General features: G+C 39.4%; 1 protein-coding gene across 4 annotated transcripts in view; it reads left to right on the top strand.

The window, feature by feature from the left end:
* SLC5A10 (solute carrier family 5 member 10) overlaps positions 1-22,215 on the top strand; it is a 182,577-nt gene that overhangs the window by 141,871 nt on the left and 18,491 nt on the right. For all 4 annotated transcript variants that reach the window (XM_044661261.1, XM_044661269.1, XM_044661251.1 and 1 more), the window contains one exon: positions 6,224-6,374. In XM_044661261.1, coding sequence (XP_044517196.1) covers positions 6,224-6,374 — 151 coding nt within the window. The remainder of the gene's footprint in view (positions 1-6,223; positions 6,375-22,215) is intronic.

Here is a 22,215-nt window from a genome sequence, read left to right as displayed (position 1 = left end):
CTTAACAACCTCACTACAGTCTACCTTTCTATGCACTTTAGTCCCTGGCAGACACTGATCTGGGCAAACTGACCTACTTGCTGTTCTCTGTATGTGGCAATGCACCTTTTATCACCTTACCTTTGTACAGGCCGTCCTCCATTCTGGGAATACACTCCTTCCTGTCTCTCTGTAGAATTCTTGGCTTCCTTCAAAACTCAGTTCTTGTGTCACCTTCTATGTGGGACTTTTCCTGATTTTCCCATTTTTTAGGGCCCTCCCCTAATATTGCTTTGTATATATTTCATATTTATTTACTCTATGCATGTGTTCACCAATCAAATATAAGTAAATTTCTTGAGAACACAGACTTTTCTGGTTTTTACTTTGCATTCTAATACCTAGCCTAGAGCAATGCCTGGCACTTAGCAGAGTTAATAAATATCTGTTGGATGGATAGATATCAAACCTTTATCAGAAAAAAAAACTTCTATAAATATTTGCCCCAGCGAATTGTTGCCCTTCTTATTCTAACTGCCTTGGTTTTGTTTATGCATAAACTTTTCCATTTTTTGTAATAAAAATTGTTCATTTTACCTTTTGTTATCCTTTTTTTTAAAAAACCCTTATCTTCCATCTTAGAATCAATATTGTGTATTGGTTCTAAGACAGAAGAGCAGTAAAGGCTTGGCATTGGGGATTAAGTGACTTGCCCAGGGTCACACAGCTAGGAAGTTAATGAAGCCAAATTTGAACCTAGGACCTCTTGTCTCTAGGGCTGACCCTCAAACCCCTGAGCCACCTAGCTAAACCCCTGTCATCCTTTTTATCCCTTACTTGGTTAAGAATTTTTTACATATCCTTAATTGTGAGGAGTATCTCTTTTCCTTCTCTAATTTGTTCATGATAGGGTCTTTTATATTTAGGTCATGTATCCATTTGGAGATTATTTTGTTTAATACTATAGAATCTAAACCTAATTTCTGCCAAACTGATTTTCAGCTTTCCATGAAATTTTTGATGAATGATGAGTCCTTAACTTATGGGCTAGTGTCCTTGGGTTAATCAAACACTAGGAACAAATATTAGGTTCCCTTGCTTCTGGGCCTTGTGTACTTAATCTATACCATTGATCATTTTTTTCTATTTTTCTACCAGGACCAAACAGTTTTTATGATCTCTGCTTTTTGATATAGTTTAGATCTGGTTCTGCTAGACCCCTTGCTATCATATTTTTTTTCATTATTAAAATTGAAGAGAAAAAATTTAACATACTCAATATCTCACATTTAAAACATGGAACTTATGCTTAGCTAGGTGACAATAATTCAATGAGAAAACATTTTTAAATTTCCTTTTAACATTTTACCAAACATTCCCAATAAAGTTATAAAACCTAACAGAAAAAACAACTTCAAAATTCACAATTAAATAGTTCTATAAAATAAATAAATCTTTTATTACCACCTCCCTTTGATACTTAGTCTTCTAGACAAGGAGTAGTTATAATGGAAAAAAGGGAATAAGAATTTCAACTGATTTTATGTATTTTAAGTAAACAAGGAGATTTAAACAGATAAATTCAGTTTTCTCTTTTTAAAAAATATCCTATTGATACAATAACTTCAACAAATTGATGATTTCCATAGCCAAATAATTTCAATATAAAACTTAATAATTCAAAATTAAAATTTAGAACCAAAATTAGAATTAAAATTCAGAACTATGAATTGGAATATAACACCACAACTTTTCCAAATGTATATATATATAATATATGATTTCTTTTAAAAGTTTTGTTCATAGTTTAACAATGTCTAAGTTAGAGAAATAACTTTTTAACATTATATCTTTATAGTAGTTTGCCAAATTGTATCATATCATAAACATCTAAAACTTTAAAATATGAAACAAAATTATAAAATTTTCAAATAATTTTACACAGAATTGCTTTATCACATTTAAAGCTCTGAATAAAATTATCTAACAAAGTAATTACATTTCATTAAAATAATAATTAGATTTCTTTTGAGAAATAATAACAATAAGCACCCGATTCATCTTCATCATTATTATTATTTACATTGAGTCTTGATTCAATAAAATTATAATCCTATAAGAGAACTCACTTTCAATACTCAACTTGAAATTTTAGCTCCTTTCAAAGAGCTGGATAGAAACACTCTGCTGACTTATAGCAGTCTAAAAACCCCTTCCTCAAGCTGGCAAATTGGCAGGGTGTGGCCCACCTGAGATACCTGTGAGGAAGGGAGGAAAGGGCCTCAGAGCAGACATGAGGAAAGACACTGGGTACTCCATTCTCTCCCACTACTCTCCCACCCCCACCCAAATAAATTTATATCTTTGTCAACCCAAGACTTGCTCTGGGAAAGAGAAGATGGCAAATTAAAAGGAATATTTAAATTCAGGTGGGGCTTTTGAATTACAAACTTCTCTTCTGAGTTCTAGAAATCCAGATGACATTGATTTCTATTTTTATTTCACCTGCCACATATTGTAGATTTAAAGGCAGTTTTGGATCCAACTCAATCCATTACAATATCTCCCAGTATCATGAATTATCACATTCATGTTAGCCTAACAAATTAGCAAATCGAGACAATTTGACCTAAAACCTTGCTTTTAATTCAAAATAACAGAAATTTGACTTATCCTAAAACCATCACTAGGATCACTTCAATTGAAAATAGATATTAACCAAATAAAATCTAGCTTTTTAAATTAACAGTTTTGCTATTTATTTATCCTTGTAATTTGATCAGCTTTTCTTTTAAGTATGTAGATACTATACTATTTGGAGCATCTATCTTAATATATTTAGACATAAATATAGATATTATTTAATTATCTATGGTGTTTTTATGTATAATGTAGTTTTCCTGTTTATCTTTTTTAACTCTCTATTTTTTACTCTAGTCTTGCCTGAGATCATTATCACCCCTGCTTTAAAAAAATCACCTGAAGCATAGAAAATTCTACCTCAGTCTTTTACTTTAACCTTTTGTGAATTTTTGTTTCATGTTTATATTTCTTGTAAAAAGCATATTGTGGGCTTTTCCTTTCCAAACCATTCTGTTGCCCTCTTCCACTTTATGGGTACATTTATTCCACTTATCTTTATTGTTATTGTTATTAATTGTGTCATTACTTCCATTATATCCTCTTAGAATTTTTCCTCTCCTTGTCCCTTCCCTCCTTGTAAGTAAGAAGAAAGTGGGGAAATAAAAGGAATGGATCTATAATTGAAGTGGTCTAATCTAACTTCTCTACCCTTCCTCTCTTTGTTCAGCTTAGAACACAATCACTGGCTCTCAACTCTCTCTCCATTTAGCCCTCTCTTCGTAATCTTCTCTTTGTTTTTTTTGGTAAAGATATATTATTTCACCAATTACATGTAATAACAATTTTCCACAGAAGTTTTCTGAAGTCATATGATCCAAATTGTCTCCTTTCCTCCCTTCCCTCCCCCTTTCCAGAGATAGTAAACAATTTGATCTGGGTTATATATATTTTACATGTTATATTACATATAATATATAGAATATTATATATTACATGCATTTATGTAATGCATATCATGCAAAACATTTTCATATTGTTAATTTTCATAAGAGAATTCCCATGTAAAACCAAAACTCCAAAATAAAAACCCAGATTAGCTAAAGTTAAAAATAGAATGCTTTGATCTAAATTCTGACTCCAACAGTTCTTTCTTCCGAGGTGAATAGCATTCTTTGTCATAAGTCCCTCAGAATTGTCCCAGATCATTGTACTACTGAGAGTAGCAAAATCTTTCATAGTTGAACATCATACATTATTGCTGTTACTGTGTATAATATTCTCCTGGTTCTGCTTGTTACACATTGCATCCATTCATGTAGGTCTTTCTAGCTCTTTCTGAAATCATATAATCTCCCTTTTGAAAATAAAGTTCACTTTGCTTTGCTTGGGACTATTCTGTCTCCAACTCCATTCTCCCTTTTAAACCTTCCTTTCCCTGATCTCCTCTCCCTGTCTTGATTTCCTGTTGAATTTAATACATTTTTACATCAGATTCTTTGTGTGTGTGTGTGTGTGTGTGTGTGTGTGTGTGTGTGTGTGTGTGTGTGTGTGTGTTTTCAATTCTCCTTTGTCCAGATCAGATAAGAGTGAGGTCCATGAGATGTTTACCACCCTCAGGTGGTACACTCTCCAAGTGGCTAACATTCCAGGACCAAGAGCCCACTGGTGCCAGAAATTGATCTGCCCTTTAGTTCTCCAGGTTTATCTAGACTCAGAGTACCTACAAGCTTCTTGCCCTCTTCCTTTGTAATATTCTCCTAGTCAAGAATTTACTGATGTTTCTCTTTGTTCTTCTTGATCATTGTTTCACCTGGTATCCTTATAAATCATGGTTAGAATATTTGTTTGGAAATAGCTGAGTTCCTTGAGGACCTTTAACATCTGCCATCTTAACTGGAAATTCTCTTTCCTTCACTCTTCCTCAATTTCACTCTCTCTCTTTCCTTATCAGTTTTTGTCTTCTCTCCTTCAGGCTTTTGCCTGGTAGCCTTGGTCTTACTTCTTCTTCCTCCTCCCTTTTCCAATAGGCTCTGGCCTATTATTTCACTGATTCTTGTATTTCTCTTCTCTTTGAACCTTGCTCACATCTCATATAAATTGTCTCTTTTTCTTAGAAGCTTTCTTCTTCACATTTCTTTGACAGAATTCCCACCTTACTTTCCTTCCCCTTTCCCCCAACCCCTAGCCCTCAACTAACTGTAATGGGGATAATTTGAGGAAAGGTGTGTGGTAAAAGGGGATTTTGAAAGGAGGTTGTCAGGGACTTGCTAGGTAAGTAATATGGGTTACAGGTAGGCTGGAATAAGGAGATTCAGGATATAATAGGGGCTGAAGTCAGGAGTATAACACTGAAGGGAACAAAGATCTTCAGGGAGAGGGAGAATTAATCTAAACAGGCAAAGACAGCAGGGCTTATAGATTAGGACTTAAACTCAAAGACAAACTGAGGGAAATAGACTGAACTGAACTTAACTACAGGCTTTAGTTAATTTCACAGGAAGGGACTTGTTTTGAAGTTACACCTTCCTTCAAGATGGATACCCCAGCTTCCCTTCAAGCCCAGAGTATGTTGGTTCTTTCCCTCTTCTTCCCTTTCTTACTAATTAAATGACAAAGTAACTAACAGGTCTGTTGAAACACAAAAGGGTTTTTTGTCCTTAAGGATGATTTGTCAGGAAGGTAGATTGAGGAAGCCCTAACAGTTGTTTACAGGAACCTCAGGTGGGGGAAGGGAGGCAGAGATGGAGTCTGAGCAAGGGCCTGCCTTAGCTCAGCTCTCAAGGTGCTCTTGATGTCTAAAGGGAATAAATGATGACTAACCAATTTCTTTAGATAAAATACTGTCAAATTATAGTTAAACCCCTCACAGATTTGAACTACTCTCTAATTTACTCTCCTTATTAACTCCACAGACATTTAAGGTAAGGGAAGGAAGGTAGGAAATAAGATAGGATATGGAAATACAAAGGGTTTATCTAAACTAACAATTCTTAAATAAATATTCCAAAGCTAGGCTAAAATTTCAATTCTTCAGATAGGCCAGGAAGCAGCTCAGTTGGTCTGACCCTCTCTCCACAAGATTCCCAAACCGACTGCCTTCTCCCTCAAGATTCCAAACTCCTAACTGATTTCAGAACTCAGCCAAAGCTTGAAAAAACTATCATGACCCCCTCTCTCTGCACTACAAAACTCAGTGAAGATCTCTATCCTTCCTTCAAAGCAGTGAACACAAAATTAAGACTTAGAGCTGGAGTACAATAGAGGCAGGAGTCTAGCCTGAGATAAGTCTGAACTGTGGCCTTAAACTTGATTTGTAAGTAACTTTTGGTAAATCTCAGACCCTCTATAGGTTTCTGGTTGTCTTTCTTGGTAAAATAGTCCTAATGTACCTACTTCAGAGAAAAAGAAAGCCTAAAATGACAATATCAGAGCTGGAAAGAACCTTAGAGATTATCTCATTTTCTTTATTAAACAGACAGAAGGTACAGGGCAGATGAGTGACTTGTTGATGGTCCTACAGTAAATTGTTGGGAAATTCCAGGCTAAAATCAGAATTTCTTGTGGATCCCATTGTGTTTGGCAAGGGCAATGGGGGAGTGGGAAGGGGAAGGTTGGTGAAGAACCTGCCGTGTCACCGTGATTTTTTTTGTTATACTGTCAGGACTTCGGGGATTGATGATTGCTGTTATGATGGCAGCCTTGGTGTCCTCCTTGTCCTCTATCTTCAACAGTAGCAGCACACTTTTCACTATGGACATCTGGAAGAAGCTGAGGCCTCAAGCAAGTGAACAAGAGCTCCTATTGGTGGGCAGGTATGCATTTACAGTCAGGGTCCTTTTGTACTAAAGGAAGGAGAGTCAGGTTTTGCCAGTGCTCATCATGGACACACACAGTGAGGGCTTTGCATTTGTAGCAAAGGAAGGTAAGGAAGTAACTTTGTCCTAAGAAATCTCCCTTCTTTTCCTCTTTTCTCCCTTCCTCCCTTCCCCATTTCCACAAACACTGAATATGAACTGTGTGCCTAGTCTTGTTTTAGATCTTATGTGTATGTTTTTATTTTTTTTTATTGGAATTTTTAAGATGAGACAAAGATGAGATAAACTAATTAAAATTTTTATTTATTAATAAAACATTGGAAAATGGCATGAAAAGCCTTTTTGTTCTTGAGAATAATATGATTAAATATGCTTCATTATTTTTAGAAACTTCCTATATATGTTCTGGGGAATAAGGTAGACTTATAAATAACATTTTCTTAGAAATTAATTATTCAGTTAATTAGATTAATGTGGCAAATCCAGCAGGTGAGTTTCTTTTCTTAAAAATATTTTTTGTTGGGGGCAACTGGGTGGCTCAGTGAATTGAGAGTCAGGCCCAGAGATGGGAGGTCCTAGGTTCAAATCTGGCCTCAGACATTTCCTAGATGTGTGACCCTGGGCATGTCACTTAACCCCCATTGCCTTACTGCTCTCCTGGCTTGGAACCAATACACAGTATTGATTCCAAGATTGAAAGTAAGGGTTTAAAATATATATATACATATACATGTGTATATATATATATATTGTTAAATGAAAAATATTGATAGTCAAATTCTAGTTCATTCAAATTTATTGAGAATGTAATCTGATATCAGTAAGAGTCATGGTTCTTTATGTATAATACCAGACTCAATGTAAAAGTAACAACTAAAAGTGAAAAAGTCTCTTATTTCAACTCAGGTCAAAGGTTTTGGTATAAATCCATTCTTTCTTCTTTACCTGGTTCTGCTTAATGAAAATCCTACCTTAATTTCCTTTTTTTCTAAATCAATCAATCCATCAATTTATTTATCAATTAGTATTTATTTATTAAATGATTCCTGTGTGTTGGGCACTGTGCTAAGCACTTTTTTGAGATTGAGTGCCTCCATCTCACCCAGGTCAAAAGTTTTCAGGCCTGATCTCACTACTAATCAGCACTCTTTCCGACCTGCTGTTGGTTTGCCCCTTCTTTGGCAGATGGGTGGCCTCCACTTTTGGGAGCTCACCATGTTTGTACCAAACTTTGTACATTTATGTGATCAGTTTCGGCCATTGCATCTTAGAAATCTCGAGGTCCTGGCACTACCTTGTTCAGATATTTCAGTCATGTGTGACTCTTTATAACTCCATTTGGGTTTTGGGGTTTTTTTTGTGTGTGGCAAAAATAACTGGAGTGATTTGCCATTTTCTTCTCCTGCTCATTTAACAGAGGGCAAAACTGAGGTAAACAGTGATAAGTGATTTGCCCAGGGACTTTATTATGGCTAATAATTACCTGAGACTGAATTTGAACTCAGGAATATGAGTCTTTCTGACTCCAGGCCTAGTACTCTATTCTGAACCACTTAATTTGCTACTCATATTTGTTTATTTTAATTGTGTTTTTCCTTAGGCATGAAGGACAAGAAGAACTATTTAGTTGTATGACAGAGTATATAAAGGGGAATAATGTGTAACAAGATGGTCAAGTTAGATTCAGATCAGGTTGTGAAGGGCTTCAAATGACAAAAAGAAGTTTATACTTAATACTGAAGGTACTGAGCTAGGGGAGGTGACACAGACTCAAACTTTAGAAAAAAAACACAAGGCATATGGAAAATGGATTGGAGTGGGGAAAGATGAAATAGGAGGCCATTTCAGTAATCCATCTGAGGGGTGATGAGAGCCTGAACTAGAGTTTCAGCTATGCTGGTTGAGATCAGAAGATGACTAGGAAAAATGTTGGGCTTTGAAGCATGGGTAGGAATCAAATAGGTAGAGATGGTAGACAGAGCATTCCAAATGGAGGAAACATATTCAGTGAATAGCTGTTGTCTGGTTTGGTGAGAGCATGGGATATACCGAGTAGAATCAGGAAATAAAGTTGGGAAAGAAGTCTGGGGCCAGAGATTGTGGAAGGCCTCGAATGTCAAGCTAATTAGTTTTGTTGGACTTTATCTATTGGAAGTAGGGAGCCATTAAAAATTATTTTATGGAAAATGATCTGATTAGGAGGATAAACTGGCAGCACACAAGGGGTAGAAAGGAGGGAGACAGGGATATCAATGAGGAGGCTATTGCAAGGAGGAGTAGAGGCCTGAGTCCTTAAATACTCATGTTCTAGGTTGCCCAGAGGAAAAAATAATTCCTTTCATTGGCCTTCCCCCATCTCCACCCCTAATTCCCCCCTCCTCCCCCCACCTCTGCCCCCTTCCCCCCATTGTTCATTAGAAAGCTAAAAATAACCAGAAGACTGGCACATTGATAGGGGTAAGTTACTAATAAGAAGTATAGGGACAGCTAGGTGGCTCAGTGGATTGAGAACCAGGTCTGGAGACAGGCAATCCCTACTTCAAATATGGCCTCAGATACTTCCAAGCTGTGTGTCCCTGGGCAAGTTACTCAACCCCAGTTGCCTAGCCTTTGTTCCCTTTCTGTCTTAAACTGATACTTAATGGAGTATCAATTCTAAGATGGAAGGTAAGGGGTTAAAAAAAAAAGAAATCTGATGATCCCATGCCCCCTAACCCTATACCCAGCACCTTGGAATATGCAAAGCAAGAGCTTCTTCCTGTTCCACAAGACCTGTTGGAGCATGTTATGTGGCTGCTTTGTTGAGGTCCTGGAATCATCCCCTGTAAGCCCACAACCTTGTTTGCATCCAGCTTAATTAATCTTACAACAGATTTAGCAGAGGCTGATCATGGGATGGGGGAGGCTGCAGGAATGACCCTTTAGTCACCTACAATCTGATGCCTCCTGCTATAGTCAGTACCTACTGTTACAAACTCCCTCCCCTGCCAAAAAAATTCTGTATAAGGTAGCCTCTGAATCAGGTTTTCTGGGAAACCTCCAGATTTTGCCTTGAAACTGATTGTACATAACTTTTCTACCTTTCCCAGTCTTCTTAGGTTCTACACTTCTGACCTGGACCTCTTAGGCAATACCAATGATCTGATGTCTCACTGGAGAATAGCTTGCTCAGGGAAGCTCAGGGCACAATCTCTGTGCAGAATGAGTGCAGTTAGTTAGAGGTTCACAGGCCTGACTTGGCAGAAAGACTCGTTGAGTCTCTTCCAAGTGTTCACTTTTTCCCCTCACAGCTCTTCTGGCTCATCTCATTTCCCTGCCCTTTGAATCACCTTCTCTTTCCTGGCTAACTCATCCCAGCTCCCCACTCCCAGTCCTGTTCTTTGGTTCACTGGAGGAGTAGAGGCTCTGCCTGGGTTCAAGGTCTCTTCCTTCCACATTCAGAGCCCAGCCAAGTGGAAACAAGCTCAGTAACCAACCCTGAATTCTGTTTGAAGAATTCCCTGGAATTTGAGCTCTGTTCTGGCCACACTGGACCCTGGTGAATTAAAATCAAATACTTATTAATTCTAAATCAATTAATCGATAAATATTTATTAATATTTACTCTGCGCCAGGCACTGTGCTAAAAGCTGGTTATACAAAGGACAGAAATACAGTCCCTGCCCTCAAGGAGATTACATACTAATGGGAGAGAACATTTATACAACAAAGTATATAGATATAGATACATACAAGATAAATATGTGTATGTGTGTCTTGGAAACAACAATATTTATACAGAAGAGATGAAAGGTTCTCAGAGAAGAAGACTTATAGCAGCTGGAGGGCCTGGAGAAGTCTTCTGGAATAGGAGAGATTTGAGCTGAGACTTGAAGGGAATTGGGGAAATTGAGAATCAGTGGAGGGGACACAAGCATGGAATGATGAGAGAGAGTCTATGTAGTGCTAGAAGAGAATAAGGTGTAGGAAGGCAGGAAAGGTAGGAATGGGGCAGTTTATGAAGAGCTCAACTCAATTCAATTCAACAATTTGAGCCACCAATCTATGAGATGAGAGAAATGGGGAATCAAAAGATAAAAAAACTGAAATGGTATCTGTCCTCTGGGATCTTATAGTCTATCATCCTTCAATCTCTCTCTCTTTTTTTTTAAACCCTTACCTCCCGTCTTGGAGTCAATACTGTGTACTGGCTCCAAGGCAGAAGAGTGGTAAGGGCTAGGTAATGGGGGTTAAGTGACTTGCCCAGGGTCACACAGTTGGAAAGCGTCTGAGGTCAGATTTGAACCTAGGACCTCCCATCTCTAGGCCTGGCTCTCAATCAACTCAGCGACCTAGCTGCCCTCTCATCCTTCAATTCTAACTCAAACAACAAATATTTAAGTGACTGTCTGTGTCCAGCAAGGTACTGGGTGCTCCTTATCACATGTATGTATGGGTTTGTGATTTGGGGTTTAGGTTTTAAAAAATTGCTCTATAGCAAAAATGAATAATATGGAAATAGGTGTCAAGTGATAACGTTTGTACAACCCATTGGAATTGCTTGTCAGCTCTGGGAGAGGGGAGGGAAAGAAAATGAATCATATAAACATGGAAAAATATTTCTAAATTAAAAAAGAAATTAAAAAGAAAAATGACTAAACAACAATGAAAATCTTCAAAGATCTGGAAAAAAAAGGTACTAGGTGCTAGAGATGCTGTCAGACCAACTAGATTATGGGTAAATAGTGAGGCATTTTTTCAGTTATTGTTGTTATTCAGAGTTGTCCTACCCTTCCAGACCCCATTTTGGGGTTTTCTTGGAAGAGATACTGGACTGGTTTGCTATTTCCTTCTCCAACTCCATTTTACCAGTGAGGAAATTGAAGTCAACAGGGTTAAGTGACTTGCCCAGGGTCACACAATTACTAAGTGTTTGGACCCCATGTGGGGTTCTCTTGGCAGACATACCCGTCTGGTTTGCCATTTCCTTCTCTGGCTCATTTGACAGATAAAGAAACTGAAACAAACTAGAGTAAATTACTTGCCCAGGACACATAGCTAGGAAGTGTATGAGGCTGGATTTGAACTCAGACCTTCCTGACTCCAAGTCCAGCACTCTATCCACTGTGTCACCTAACTGCCTCCTCATTCAGGGTGGAGGAATTACAATTCAACAATATGCTGCTTTACTCTGCCGGAGATGTGCAGGGAGAGAGGGGAGGAAGGGGATTCTTTTAGGGTATAGTCATGGGAAAAAGAAGGAGGGCAAATAGCCTGGATACACAGAATATCCAAACTGCAAGATGGCAATGTTGCAGCAGCATCCTTGCAATCATCTCTGCAGGGAGGGTTAGAAACTGCTGGGGTATGCAGAAATCTTCTTGGGGGCAGTTAGAAACTGCTGGTCAGAGCAGGAATTCCCAGGAGTTGACCTGGGTCAGGGAAAGCAGTTAGAAACTTCGGGTCAAAACAGAATAGGGGCCCAGACATGCCCAGGGGCTGACAATAAAGACAGAGACCAAAGGGAACCCTTTCTGCTCCGCCGTACTTTACATTCCAAGTGAGGAGACAATATAGGGACATACCAGAGACCACATGCAGATAGACAAAAGGCCTACCTAGCAGGTACAAGGGAACCTTGAGGAGGAAGGGCCCTGGCAGCCAGGAAGACCAGAAAGGGTTCGAGCAGAATGTGGTACATGAATTGAAGCCTGAAGGAAACCAGAGTCCCAAGAGGTAGAAGTGAGGAAGGAGAGTATTCCAGACAAGTGGACAACCTGTGCAAAGTCAGGTGATGGCAGATAGAGTATGTCATGTCAGAAATAGCAAGAAGGCCAGAACTGTTGAACCACAGAGTGAGTACCTAAGGAGAATAATGGATAATAAGGTTGTAAAGGAAGGATGGGGCCAGGTTGTCAAGAGCTTTAAGTGCCAAATAAAGGGGAGTTATATTTGACCTTAAAGGTAATAGGCAGGCAGTTGGGTGGCTCAGTGGCTAAAGCATCAGACCTGGAGATGGGAGGTCCTGGGTTCCAATGTGACCTCAACCACTTCCTAGCTCTGTGATCCTGGGCAAGTCACTTACCCCACATTGCCTAGCCCTTACTGCTCTTCTGCCTTGGAACCAATACTTAGTATCTATTCTAAGGCAGAAGATAAGGATTTTTTAAAAAATAAAATAAAACTAGTAGACATTCCCTAAGAGTTTACTGAATGGGGAGATGATGTGGTTGGACCTGTGTTCTATAGTCACTTTGGTGACTTTGTGGAGGATGATTTGACCTGGGAAAATCTATGGCAGGGAGGCTAATTATGAGGTAATAGCAATAGTCCAGGCAGGAGGGGATAAGGGCATGAACTAGGGTGGTATGGGTAGAAAGAGCCAGGTGCAAGAGAGATACTATGAGGTAGAAATGACAAGATTTGACTATTGCCAGAGTTTGTGGGTTATAGGTTGTGAATCTAGGGTGGCAGCTATGTTGGTGAAGATATGGCATGTGTGCCCCCACATGCAGGTCCCCTTCTCTACCTCACTTGAGGACGTTTTTCACATGTTCCACCCTTTTGCCCAGTAGCCCCAAAAGAGCCCTTCCTCCATCTGATATCTGGGGTATTGGGGTGGGGTGGGAGGTGGGGGTCACACAAGTGGCTTGAAGGTGCAATTTGGGCATGTGATCTCTAAAAGATTCACCAACTCTGGCACAGAGGCTACCAGTCTGGGTGTTCTGTACAGAAATAAGGAGTTGGAAGAGAGAAAGGTTTTTTGTTTGTTGTGTTTTGTTTTTTTTTGGCAGGGGAGAAAGTGAAGTATAAATAATGAGTTCTGTTTTGGATATATTAAATTTGAGATTCCTACAGGACATCCATCTTGAAATATATAATAGGCAGTTGATGATGGAGGAATGGCACTCAGGAGAAAAACTAGGCATATATATATATACATACATATATGTGTGTATATGTATATGTGTATATATATGTGTGGAGAGAGAGGAAGAGAGATGGAGAGGGAGAGAGGGACACAGACAGACAGACAGACAGACTGACTGACAGACACAGAGAGACAGGCAGGCAGACAGATACAGAGAGAGAAGGAGAGGGAGGGAGAGAGAGTCAGTCATTTGGATAAAGTTGGTAATTGAACTCAAAGGAACCAATGAGATCACCAGGTGGGAGAGAGAAAGAGACAGACAGACAGACAGAGAAAGAAATGGAAAGACAGAGAGAGTCCAGGACAGAAGCAGAGTGAGTGAAAGTCTAGGGCAGAGCCTTGGAGTAAACTCCCAGTTCGAGAGCCTCATAAGGAAGAAGTCTGTGGCCCCAAAAATGTCCCTCCCCTAAAAGCACGTGAATTTGGAAGTAATCCTAATTTGGCAGTACTAGAACAAATTCAGTGAAATGTAATGTAATTTCTTTAAAGAAGTCCAAGTGGTTGCCTGAGTAATGACCAAAAGAATAGGAAATGAGCCAGTGATGACATCATTCACAGGAGAAGGGGAAAGAGGGAAATCCAGCTTGTATGTGGGTCACACTTTTAGGTTAAATCCACATTCTTCACATTTTCTCCATCACTTTCTTACTTCTAGGCTATCAATAAAACAATAAATCAAGCCTTATTTGTAACATTTGCTAACTTTTGAGTTGTAAAAGGCTCAGACTGAAAATTTAACAGCTGGCTCTCAGGAACCAGTATGAGCTAGATGCAGCGCACCCCTATATTTGCACAGAATACTTCCCCTTTCTGTCTCTTTGCAATCACTGTCTCCTTGTACCTTGAATCAATAATGTTTCAGAGAATCTTGTTCATGCTCTGTGCTATAATGGAAAGAGAATAGGTCAAAGAACTTGCTTTAGACTGAGCAAAATATAAACTCTCCAAGGGCAAGAGGTACTGTTTCCTTTTTTTCCTTTGTATCCCCAGAGCATAAGTACAATGCTTTTCGTAGAGTAGGAGCTTAATATATGTTTGTTGAATTGAATTATTGAACTAATTCAGAGAAGTTTAATGACAAGAATACTAAACTTAGGGTCATGAGTCCTGGGTTGTAGCCCAGCCTCTGCCATTAACTAGCTGTGTGGCTTTGAGCAAGTTGCTACCCCTCTGTGGGTTTTAGTTACTTTATCTGTAAAATGGAACCAATAATTCCTAACCTCTCTCCAACATGTCTTGAGGCTCAACTGAAAAACACTTTAGGCACAACCCAAGTATAAATTGATGGATCAGCTTGCCTCTGCCATTCACTATTTGTATTCTCTTGGGCAAGTCACTAACCCTTTCTGGCCATCACTTTTTCCATCTGTAAAATAAGAGGGTTAGACTCAGAAGTTTGAAATTTGAAGTCACCAGCAAAATTCTCCAGGGCAGCTCAAACCAGATTAAAATAGAATTGGAAAATGTTTAACAAAATAAAATAAAAATACAATAAAACTTAGAGAATGTTAATTTGAGGTTTTCTAAAACCACTTGATACCATCGGATACCAACATTTCTGAGTTGCTCTTCCAAGGCTTTGTGAGTCTGAATTTGATTCTAAGCACTCCTGAGAGGAAATTCCAACATTAGCCTACTCCTATGGAAAATAGTCAGCCACCTTTGGGTGGGATTTTAGAGGTCAAGAAGCTCTCTTTATGTTGCCTAGAGTCAGGAAACACTGAGCTCAATCTAGCTTGTGACCCTGGGCAAGTCACTTAACCTTTGTTAATCTCAGTTTCCTCAACTGTAAAATGGGGATGATAACAGTGCCTGCCAGATAGTAGTTGCTATATAAATGGGACTCTCCTCCACCAAAATCTCCTCTTGTTCCATTTCTTGTTTTGATGGGGGCAGCAGAGTATAAAGGCAAGGGTGCTGTACCTAGAGTTGCAAGACCAGGAATCCCCACTTTACTTCCCATGTAGCCATGAACAAATCACTTAATTTTTTTCTGGGCTTCAGTTTTCTTCTCTATAAAATGAGGAGACCAGACAAACATCTTGTTAAAATACCTATGAAATGAGACTATTTGACTAGAAGCACTGGATATTCTCTAAAGTCTTTTCTAGCTCCTGGGAAGACAACAGGCTGAACTATTTTTAGCCATTTATGCCAGTTTTAATGAGTTCATCAGCTGCTCTGAGGTCGAACAGGTGTTGGAAGATGATGGTGGAGAGGCACACTTTGCCATATTGCCAAGGGCTCTCTGAATGGGGACAGTTCTGTGATTGGGCATCACAGCTATGGATCCCAACTTATCCCCCTGGTTGAGGAAGGGAGAATTACTCCTTTTATCCTTAGCTACCCACCCAGGCCTCAGGGCTCAGAGGAGCTCTCTTCCACTTGCTTTGAGATGCTGCTTTGTAATGATTGTCAGTCAGAACTAGCAATCAACCCACAACCCACAGGTTTCAGCTTCAAAGACCAGTAAACAGCCAACAGTCCCCACTTTACAGGAATGGGGAGGCAGGTAAAGATTACTGACCTTGGTTTGGGGTGAATCACCAAACCACCCTTAGTTGGTTCTGATAAAAGTTTGCCTCACTTGTTCATTCAGTCCTTTCTTAACCTTCATGAAATTGGTCAGCATGAAGCTAAGGACACATTCCCTGTGGGCAGTTATTTGGGGTCTGATCTATCCTGGAGAGAGTGCCTTCTCTGAGCTAGACTTCACTCAGAAAGTTAGGGAGATTGCAGGAATATGGCCTGGACACCCTGTAGTGCTGAACATACTCTAGGAATTCCCTGCTCTTCCCCACCCCCCAAGTTCCTTTTCTCTTATGTTGCTTTCCAGGTCCTTGGAAATGGGATCTCCTTCAAAACAGTCCCTCATGGTTCCATCTTCTTATTCCACAGCTATTCTTGGTGTCCTGAAACCTTTTCTTCTCTATCCTAGGACTTCATGGCCCTCAGATTAGAAATATCTAGAAAGGACGAAGGCAGTCTGGGCCCTCATAGCAATGGAGGACTGAAGGCTTCCTTCCCTCAACTGGTTCTTTCCAGGTCAATCCTAACTACCAAGCCTTCCTCTTGCCTTCCCTCTTCTTCCCTCCTTCATCTTCTGTTCTTTCCTTTCCTGGCTCCCTCTTTTCCTTGCCTCTTCTGTCCCTTTCTTCTCTCTTCCTGCTTCTCCTTGCCTCTTTTTTTCCATTTCCTTAACCATAAAGTGTGATTCCAGTGATTGGAGTTGGTTTATGCTGACCCAAGCTACCCTGCCTCAGGGTAATGCTGAGAGTTCAGGGACTACCATAGGGTTGACTTCTCAGTCCTGTTAGAGGCCTGGCTTGCTTGTGAGTGGGAGATAATAATAATAATAATAATTGGTATTTATATGGTGCATCAAGTTTTGCTAAGTACTTCTTAGATCTCATTTGATTCTCACAACCACCCTATAAGATAAATGACTAAGTTGCTATAGCAGGCAGACCTGGAGTCAGAAAGGCCCAAGCTCAAATCCTGCCTTGGACACTTCCTAGCGATGTGACACTGACAAATCTCTGTCTGCCTCAGTTTCCTAGTCTGGGGATAATAATAACAGCTACCTTCCAGGGATGTTGTGAGGATAAGATGAAATATCTGTGAAGTGCTCTGTAAATACTACCTATTATTTAGATAGTATAAGTATTATTATTCCAATTTTATGGATGAAGCTCAGGGTGATTATGAACTGTATAAAATCCCAGAATCTCAGCATTAGAAGGGCCCTCAGGCATTGATGCCACTTATTTCACTCCTACTCAAGTACAATTGAACAAAGTAGGAGGAAATCACAAAACCTTGCTGACTGGGGCCCACTACAAATTTGTTATCTTACCTTATATGGGCCTTTCCTGCAGCAAAGCAATCCTTCTGCTCCTTAATCAGTTCTCTATCCAAGTAGCCTTTCCAAACCTTCCTTTCTCTCCTCAAGCTTCACATGGTACCTCCTTTCTCTAGCCTCTCAGTTGAGGACTTCCTCCTCATACTTCACAGAAAAATGTGAGGCCATTCACCAAGAGCTCCCCCCTTTCTCCTTCTCTTTATCACAAATTCTTTTGATATCACCCTTCACTAACTCTTCCTTCATTCTAGCCTATGAAGTTGTCAAGGCCAACTCCTCTGTTTGCATCCTTGATCTCATTCCCTCCTACCTTCTCCAGCAAATTAATCCTACTATCAAACCTCTTCCCCATCTTCACCAATTTCTGGTTTTATTTTTCTATTTTCTATTCCCAATTTTCTTCCTCCCTCCATATCTCCTCTATCAATTGAGAAGGCAAGAAATATAATACCCAATATATGACATATGAAATCATGCAAAATATATTTCAGTTTCTCCTCATTTCCTGATTCCCTGATGTCTGGAAAAATGTCCAAGTCTCTCCTCTCCTTCCTATAGTCACCACCCTACTCCAAGCTGTCATCACAATAGACTGGAATATTACAGTGGCCTCCTAATTGACCTCCCTGCCTCAAGTCTCTCCTGACTTCAATTCATTCTCCACCCATCAGCCAGAGTAATTTTCCTAAAGTACAGGTCTGACTATATCACCCACCTCCACCCTCAATAAACTCCAGTGGTACCCCATTAACTATAGGATCAAATATAAACTCTTTTGACATTTAAAGCTCTTTACAACCTTGCCCCTTCCCATCTTTCTATTCTTTTTTTTCTTAATCCTTACCTACCATCTTAGAATTAATACTCTGTAATGGTTCCAAGGCAAAAGAGTGGTAGGGGCTGGGCAATGGAAGTTAAGTGACTCGCCCAGGCTCACACAGCTAGGAATTTTCTAAGATTTGAACCCAGGACCTCATGTCTTTGGGCCTGGCACTCAATCCACTGAGTCATTTAGCTGCCTCACCCCAGCATCCCCTCCTTTCCCATCTTTTACATATTATTTAATCTTCTCCCAAATCTCAGTCTACATTTCTGCTATGTTCAACTGCTTGATGTACCATATAAATATGAAAGCTTTGCAACTAAGATTCATCTCCCATCTCCATCCCCTTGCAATGTCTTTTTCTCATGTCTGGAGTGCTCTCCCTCTTCACCACCCTTTACAATCCCCTAACTTCCTTCAAGGTTCATCTCAAATGCTCCCTTCTACAGGAGGCTTTTCCTGGTCCGCCCAGCAACTAGTTCCTTCCTCTCTAAAATTTCTTTCCATATTTTATTTCCATCCGTGTTATCTTCTTCATTAAAATGGAGGCTCTCAGGGGCAGCTAGGTAGTTCAGTGGATAGAGAGCCAAGCCTAGAGATGGAATTGACCCCTGGTTCAAATCTTGCCTCAGACACTTCCTTGCCATGTGACCCTGGGCAAGTCACATAACCCCAATTGCCTAGCGCTTAACCCTCTTCTGCCTTGGAACCAGTATCCAATAAATATTCTTAAAACAGAAGGTGAGGGTTTAAAAAAAATAATGGAAGCTCTCTGAGTACAGTGATAGTTTTTTACTTTTCCTGGAATCCGTAGCATTTAATACAGTTTCTGGCACATGGTAATTATTTAATAAATAAATTTAAATAATACTTATTAACTATTCAATTAATCACTAATTATTATTAATAATAAATATCATTGGTTGATTGATTACTAGCTTGTGACCTTGGGTAAGTTGTTTTATCATTATTTCTGGGACTCAGTTTCCTCATCTGTGAAATAATAATGAGTTAGCATTTATATTTTTATATTAATTATTTATATATAGCACTTTGCATTTTGCAAAGCATCTTACAAATATCATCTCATTTGATCTCCATAACAACTGTGAGAAGCAGGTGCTTTTATTATTCTCAATTTACAGATGAGGAAACTGAGAAAGATAGAGATTAAATGGCTTGCCCATATTTACACAATAATTGTCAGAAGTCTGATCTGAACTCAAATCCTCCTGACATGGGTCCCAGGGGTCTAGCCACTGCATCACCCAGCAGCCTAGGCAGTACTCCTTGCCTTCAAAGAGCTTATATTTTACTGGACATAAAGCTCAGGTCCACTGACTTTCAGGCCTGTTCTCTTTCAACCACAGCAAGGAGCATGGACAGACTTCTCTGAAATAAGATAGAGCCAAGGGTAAAAGGAAATGATGATTGCCACAGGAAGGAGAGAAGAAGTAGGCCACCATGTTCATTATTCCATGTAAATCCAGGGGTGTGCTAGAGCCAGCTCATCCTGGCTCATAAAATCTGACTGTTAAATTTTAAGTGTTAGCATTTAAGTCGTAGAAATTGACAAATGCTATAAATCAAGGCCCAATCAATTATTTTGTTGATTGTCTAGAAATAAGAAAATGATGGAGAAAATGTTAAGAATGCAGATTAAACGTAAAAATGGGTCATGCTTTTCAGAAATCAGATTTCAAAGCATTTACCAGCACATTTCTGGAAGCAAGAGATATTGGTTCTGGTCCTGACTCTCATTAACTCACCAAGCAACACTGGGCAAGTTCTCAGAGCCTCCTCTGAGTCTTCCCTTCTCTGAGGCTCAGTAGTTTTGCCTGCCAAATGTTGATTACAGGTTTGTTGTGAGCTCCAAATGAGATGTGAGGTTTTGCCTAAGTAAAGAATTATATAAACATGAGGGATTATTACTATTATCATCATCATCAAGGAGGAAAACAAAAACCATGTAGCTTCAATCAAGGTCCAGAGAAATTCCTAAGTGGCAGATCTTTGATGGATGGTGGAAGATGTGTTGAGGGAAGCTAAGTCTCTTTGAATTTCTGAGGCTGACATCAGAGGACAAACTTGACCTCCTCCACCCTGTCTCTTGAGACTAGTGTTTAACAACCAGCTCTCCAAAAGTTTAAGCTGCGTTATTAACATTTTTCCATCCCTTTTTAAAAAATCCTTACCTTCTGTCTTAGAATTATTGTGTATTGGTTCTAAGGCAGAAGCATGGTAAGGGCTAGGCAATGGGGATCAAGTGACTTGCCCAGAGTCACATAGCTAGGAAGTCTCTGAGACCAGATTTGAACCTAGGACCTCCCATCTTTAGACTTGGCTTTCAATCCACTGAGCCTCCTAGCTTCATCCTTTCCATCCTTTTCTTAAGTCTAATAACAATTATTATATTATAATTATTGAATTAAAATAGTAATAATAATACAATAAAAATAATGATAACATATTATAATAATAAACAAAACAATCAATCAAACCCTGATTTGTAATTTGCTGGTTTCTGAGGTGTAAATGCTCACACTGAAATTTTAATAATCAACTCTCATGAGCATGAGCCATTGGGTTTGAGCTGACTGAGTCTAGAACAACCTTTTTTGGGGTCCTAAATAGGGAACAGCCAGGGCAGGAGGAGCTGTTAACCTGTTCTGAGATGAAGTAAGGGTGAACCTTTGATTCCGTTCTTATGCCATGGTGTAGTGGAAAGAAGGATTGTGATTTCCAAATCAGAGAAACTGAGCTCTGTTCTTGTTTCTGGCACTTACTAGCTAAATTACTTTGGATAAGTCATCCAAGTCCCAGTTTCCTTCTCTGAAAAACTAGAGACTAAAAACTATACAGTCTGTCTACCTCTAAATCCATGATGCTGTGTCTTTGGGCATCATGAGAGGTAACAACTATCCTCATCCCCCCAAAGTGTGACCCTGAACAAGGCCCTTTTCTTCATCTGTAAAACAAGAGTAATAGCATCTACATTACAGGGTTGTGAGAATCAAGTTAGAAAATATATACAATGAACTTTGCAAGCCTAAAAGAGCCAATATAAATGTAAGTTGTCATGGTAGGTTGGGAAGGTCCTTTTTGTTAGTTTTTTTTAAAGGAAGATATAGCAGACTAATTATAATAGCTCACATTTAGGGATTTAAAGTTTATAAAGCTCTTTCCTCATAATAACCCCTTGAGGTAGGCAGTGAAATATTTCTCCCCATCTTACAGATGAGAAAACAGTTTCTAAGGGTCTGAATCCAAATCTCCAAGACAATTCCAGCTCAGAGAATAATACTCCAGGGCTGGTGGGCAAAGTGGAATGAGATGGGTGGATCAATGTAGAACCTGGGCTAAGGCAGTTCTATGTGTATATATATGTAATACTGAAGGCAAAGGAAAAGGAGTACAATCAATGGATCATGCTCTTACCCACCTTTTCTAACCTATAGAGATTGGGGAAACTTTGGAATCAGAAGGGGTATCTGAGAACTGTCACTACCATAATTCATTTTCACTGAAGACAAAGAGACCAGTGTTTGGTGGCCATAATAATTCATGTGTGCTGTGATGAAGGCTACAGGCATGAGCTTAGGGTAGGCAACTGGGAGAGAAGAAGAGTTTAGGGAGATACTGCCATGGAAGAATTGCTAAGACTTAGTAACAAAATGTGGGAGTGAGGAAGAAGTTTTGAGTCCAGATAACAAGGAAGATCTTGATGCCTTCACAGAGATAGGGAAGGCAGGAGAAGAGATAAGAAATTTGCTTTGGGCCATGGTGAGTTTTTAACAAGATATCCAAGAGGAGACATCCAACAGACTTGGGAAATTATGATGTATGGAGAGAGAACAGTGGTTAATGAAGGCCTGGAAAAGACTTTGAAGATGAGAAGTGTTATATCTAAGGGTTAATTAGTATTAATTAGTATGCCATCTTCATTCCTTTCTTTTTCTTCTCCTTTCTTCTCCACCCAAGGACTAGAAAGGATAGAATTGGCTGTTCTCTGTTGGAGACATTCCATGGAGGTTTAGAGCTCTTGAGCCCTACCCACTTCCCATCTTTACTGCTACAAAAGTGCTTGGGACTCTTCCTTGTAGCTTCTGTTTTGGGATTGCAATGCTCCACTTCCCATCTTTACTGCTACAAAAGTGCTTGGGACTCTTCCTTGTAGCTTCTGTTTTGGGATTGCAATGCTCCACCTCCCATTTCCTGGTCCCTTCTGGATTCTTTGTCCCAG

This window comes from Gracilinanus agilis, chromosome 1 (genome assembly GCF_016433145.1).
Source record: "Gracilinanus agilis isolate LMUSP501 chromosome 1, AgileGrace, whole genome shotgun sequence".
In the NCBI taxonomy this organism is placed as follows: domain Eukaryota; kingdom Metazoa; phylum Chordata; class Mammalia; order Didelphimorphia; family Didelphidae; genus Gracilinanus; species Gracilinanus agilis.
The sequence above is the reverse complement of the archived record's forward strand: the minus strand, read 5'-3'. Positions and strand labels throughout refer to the sequence as shown.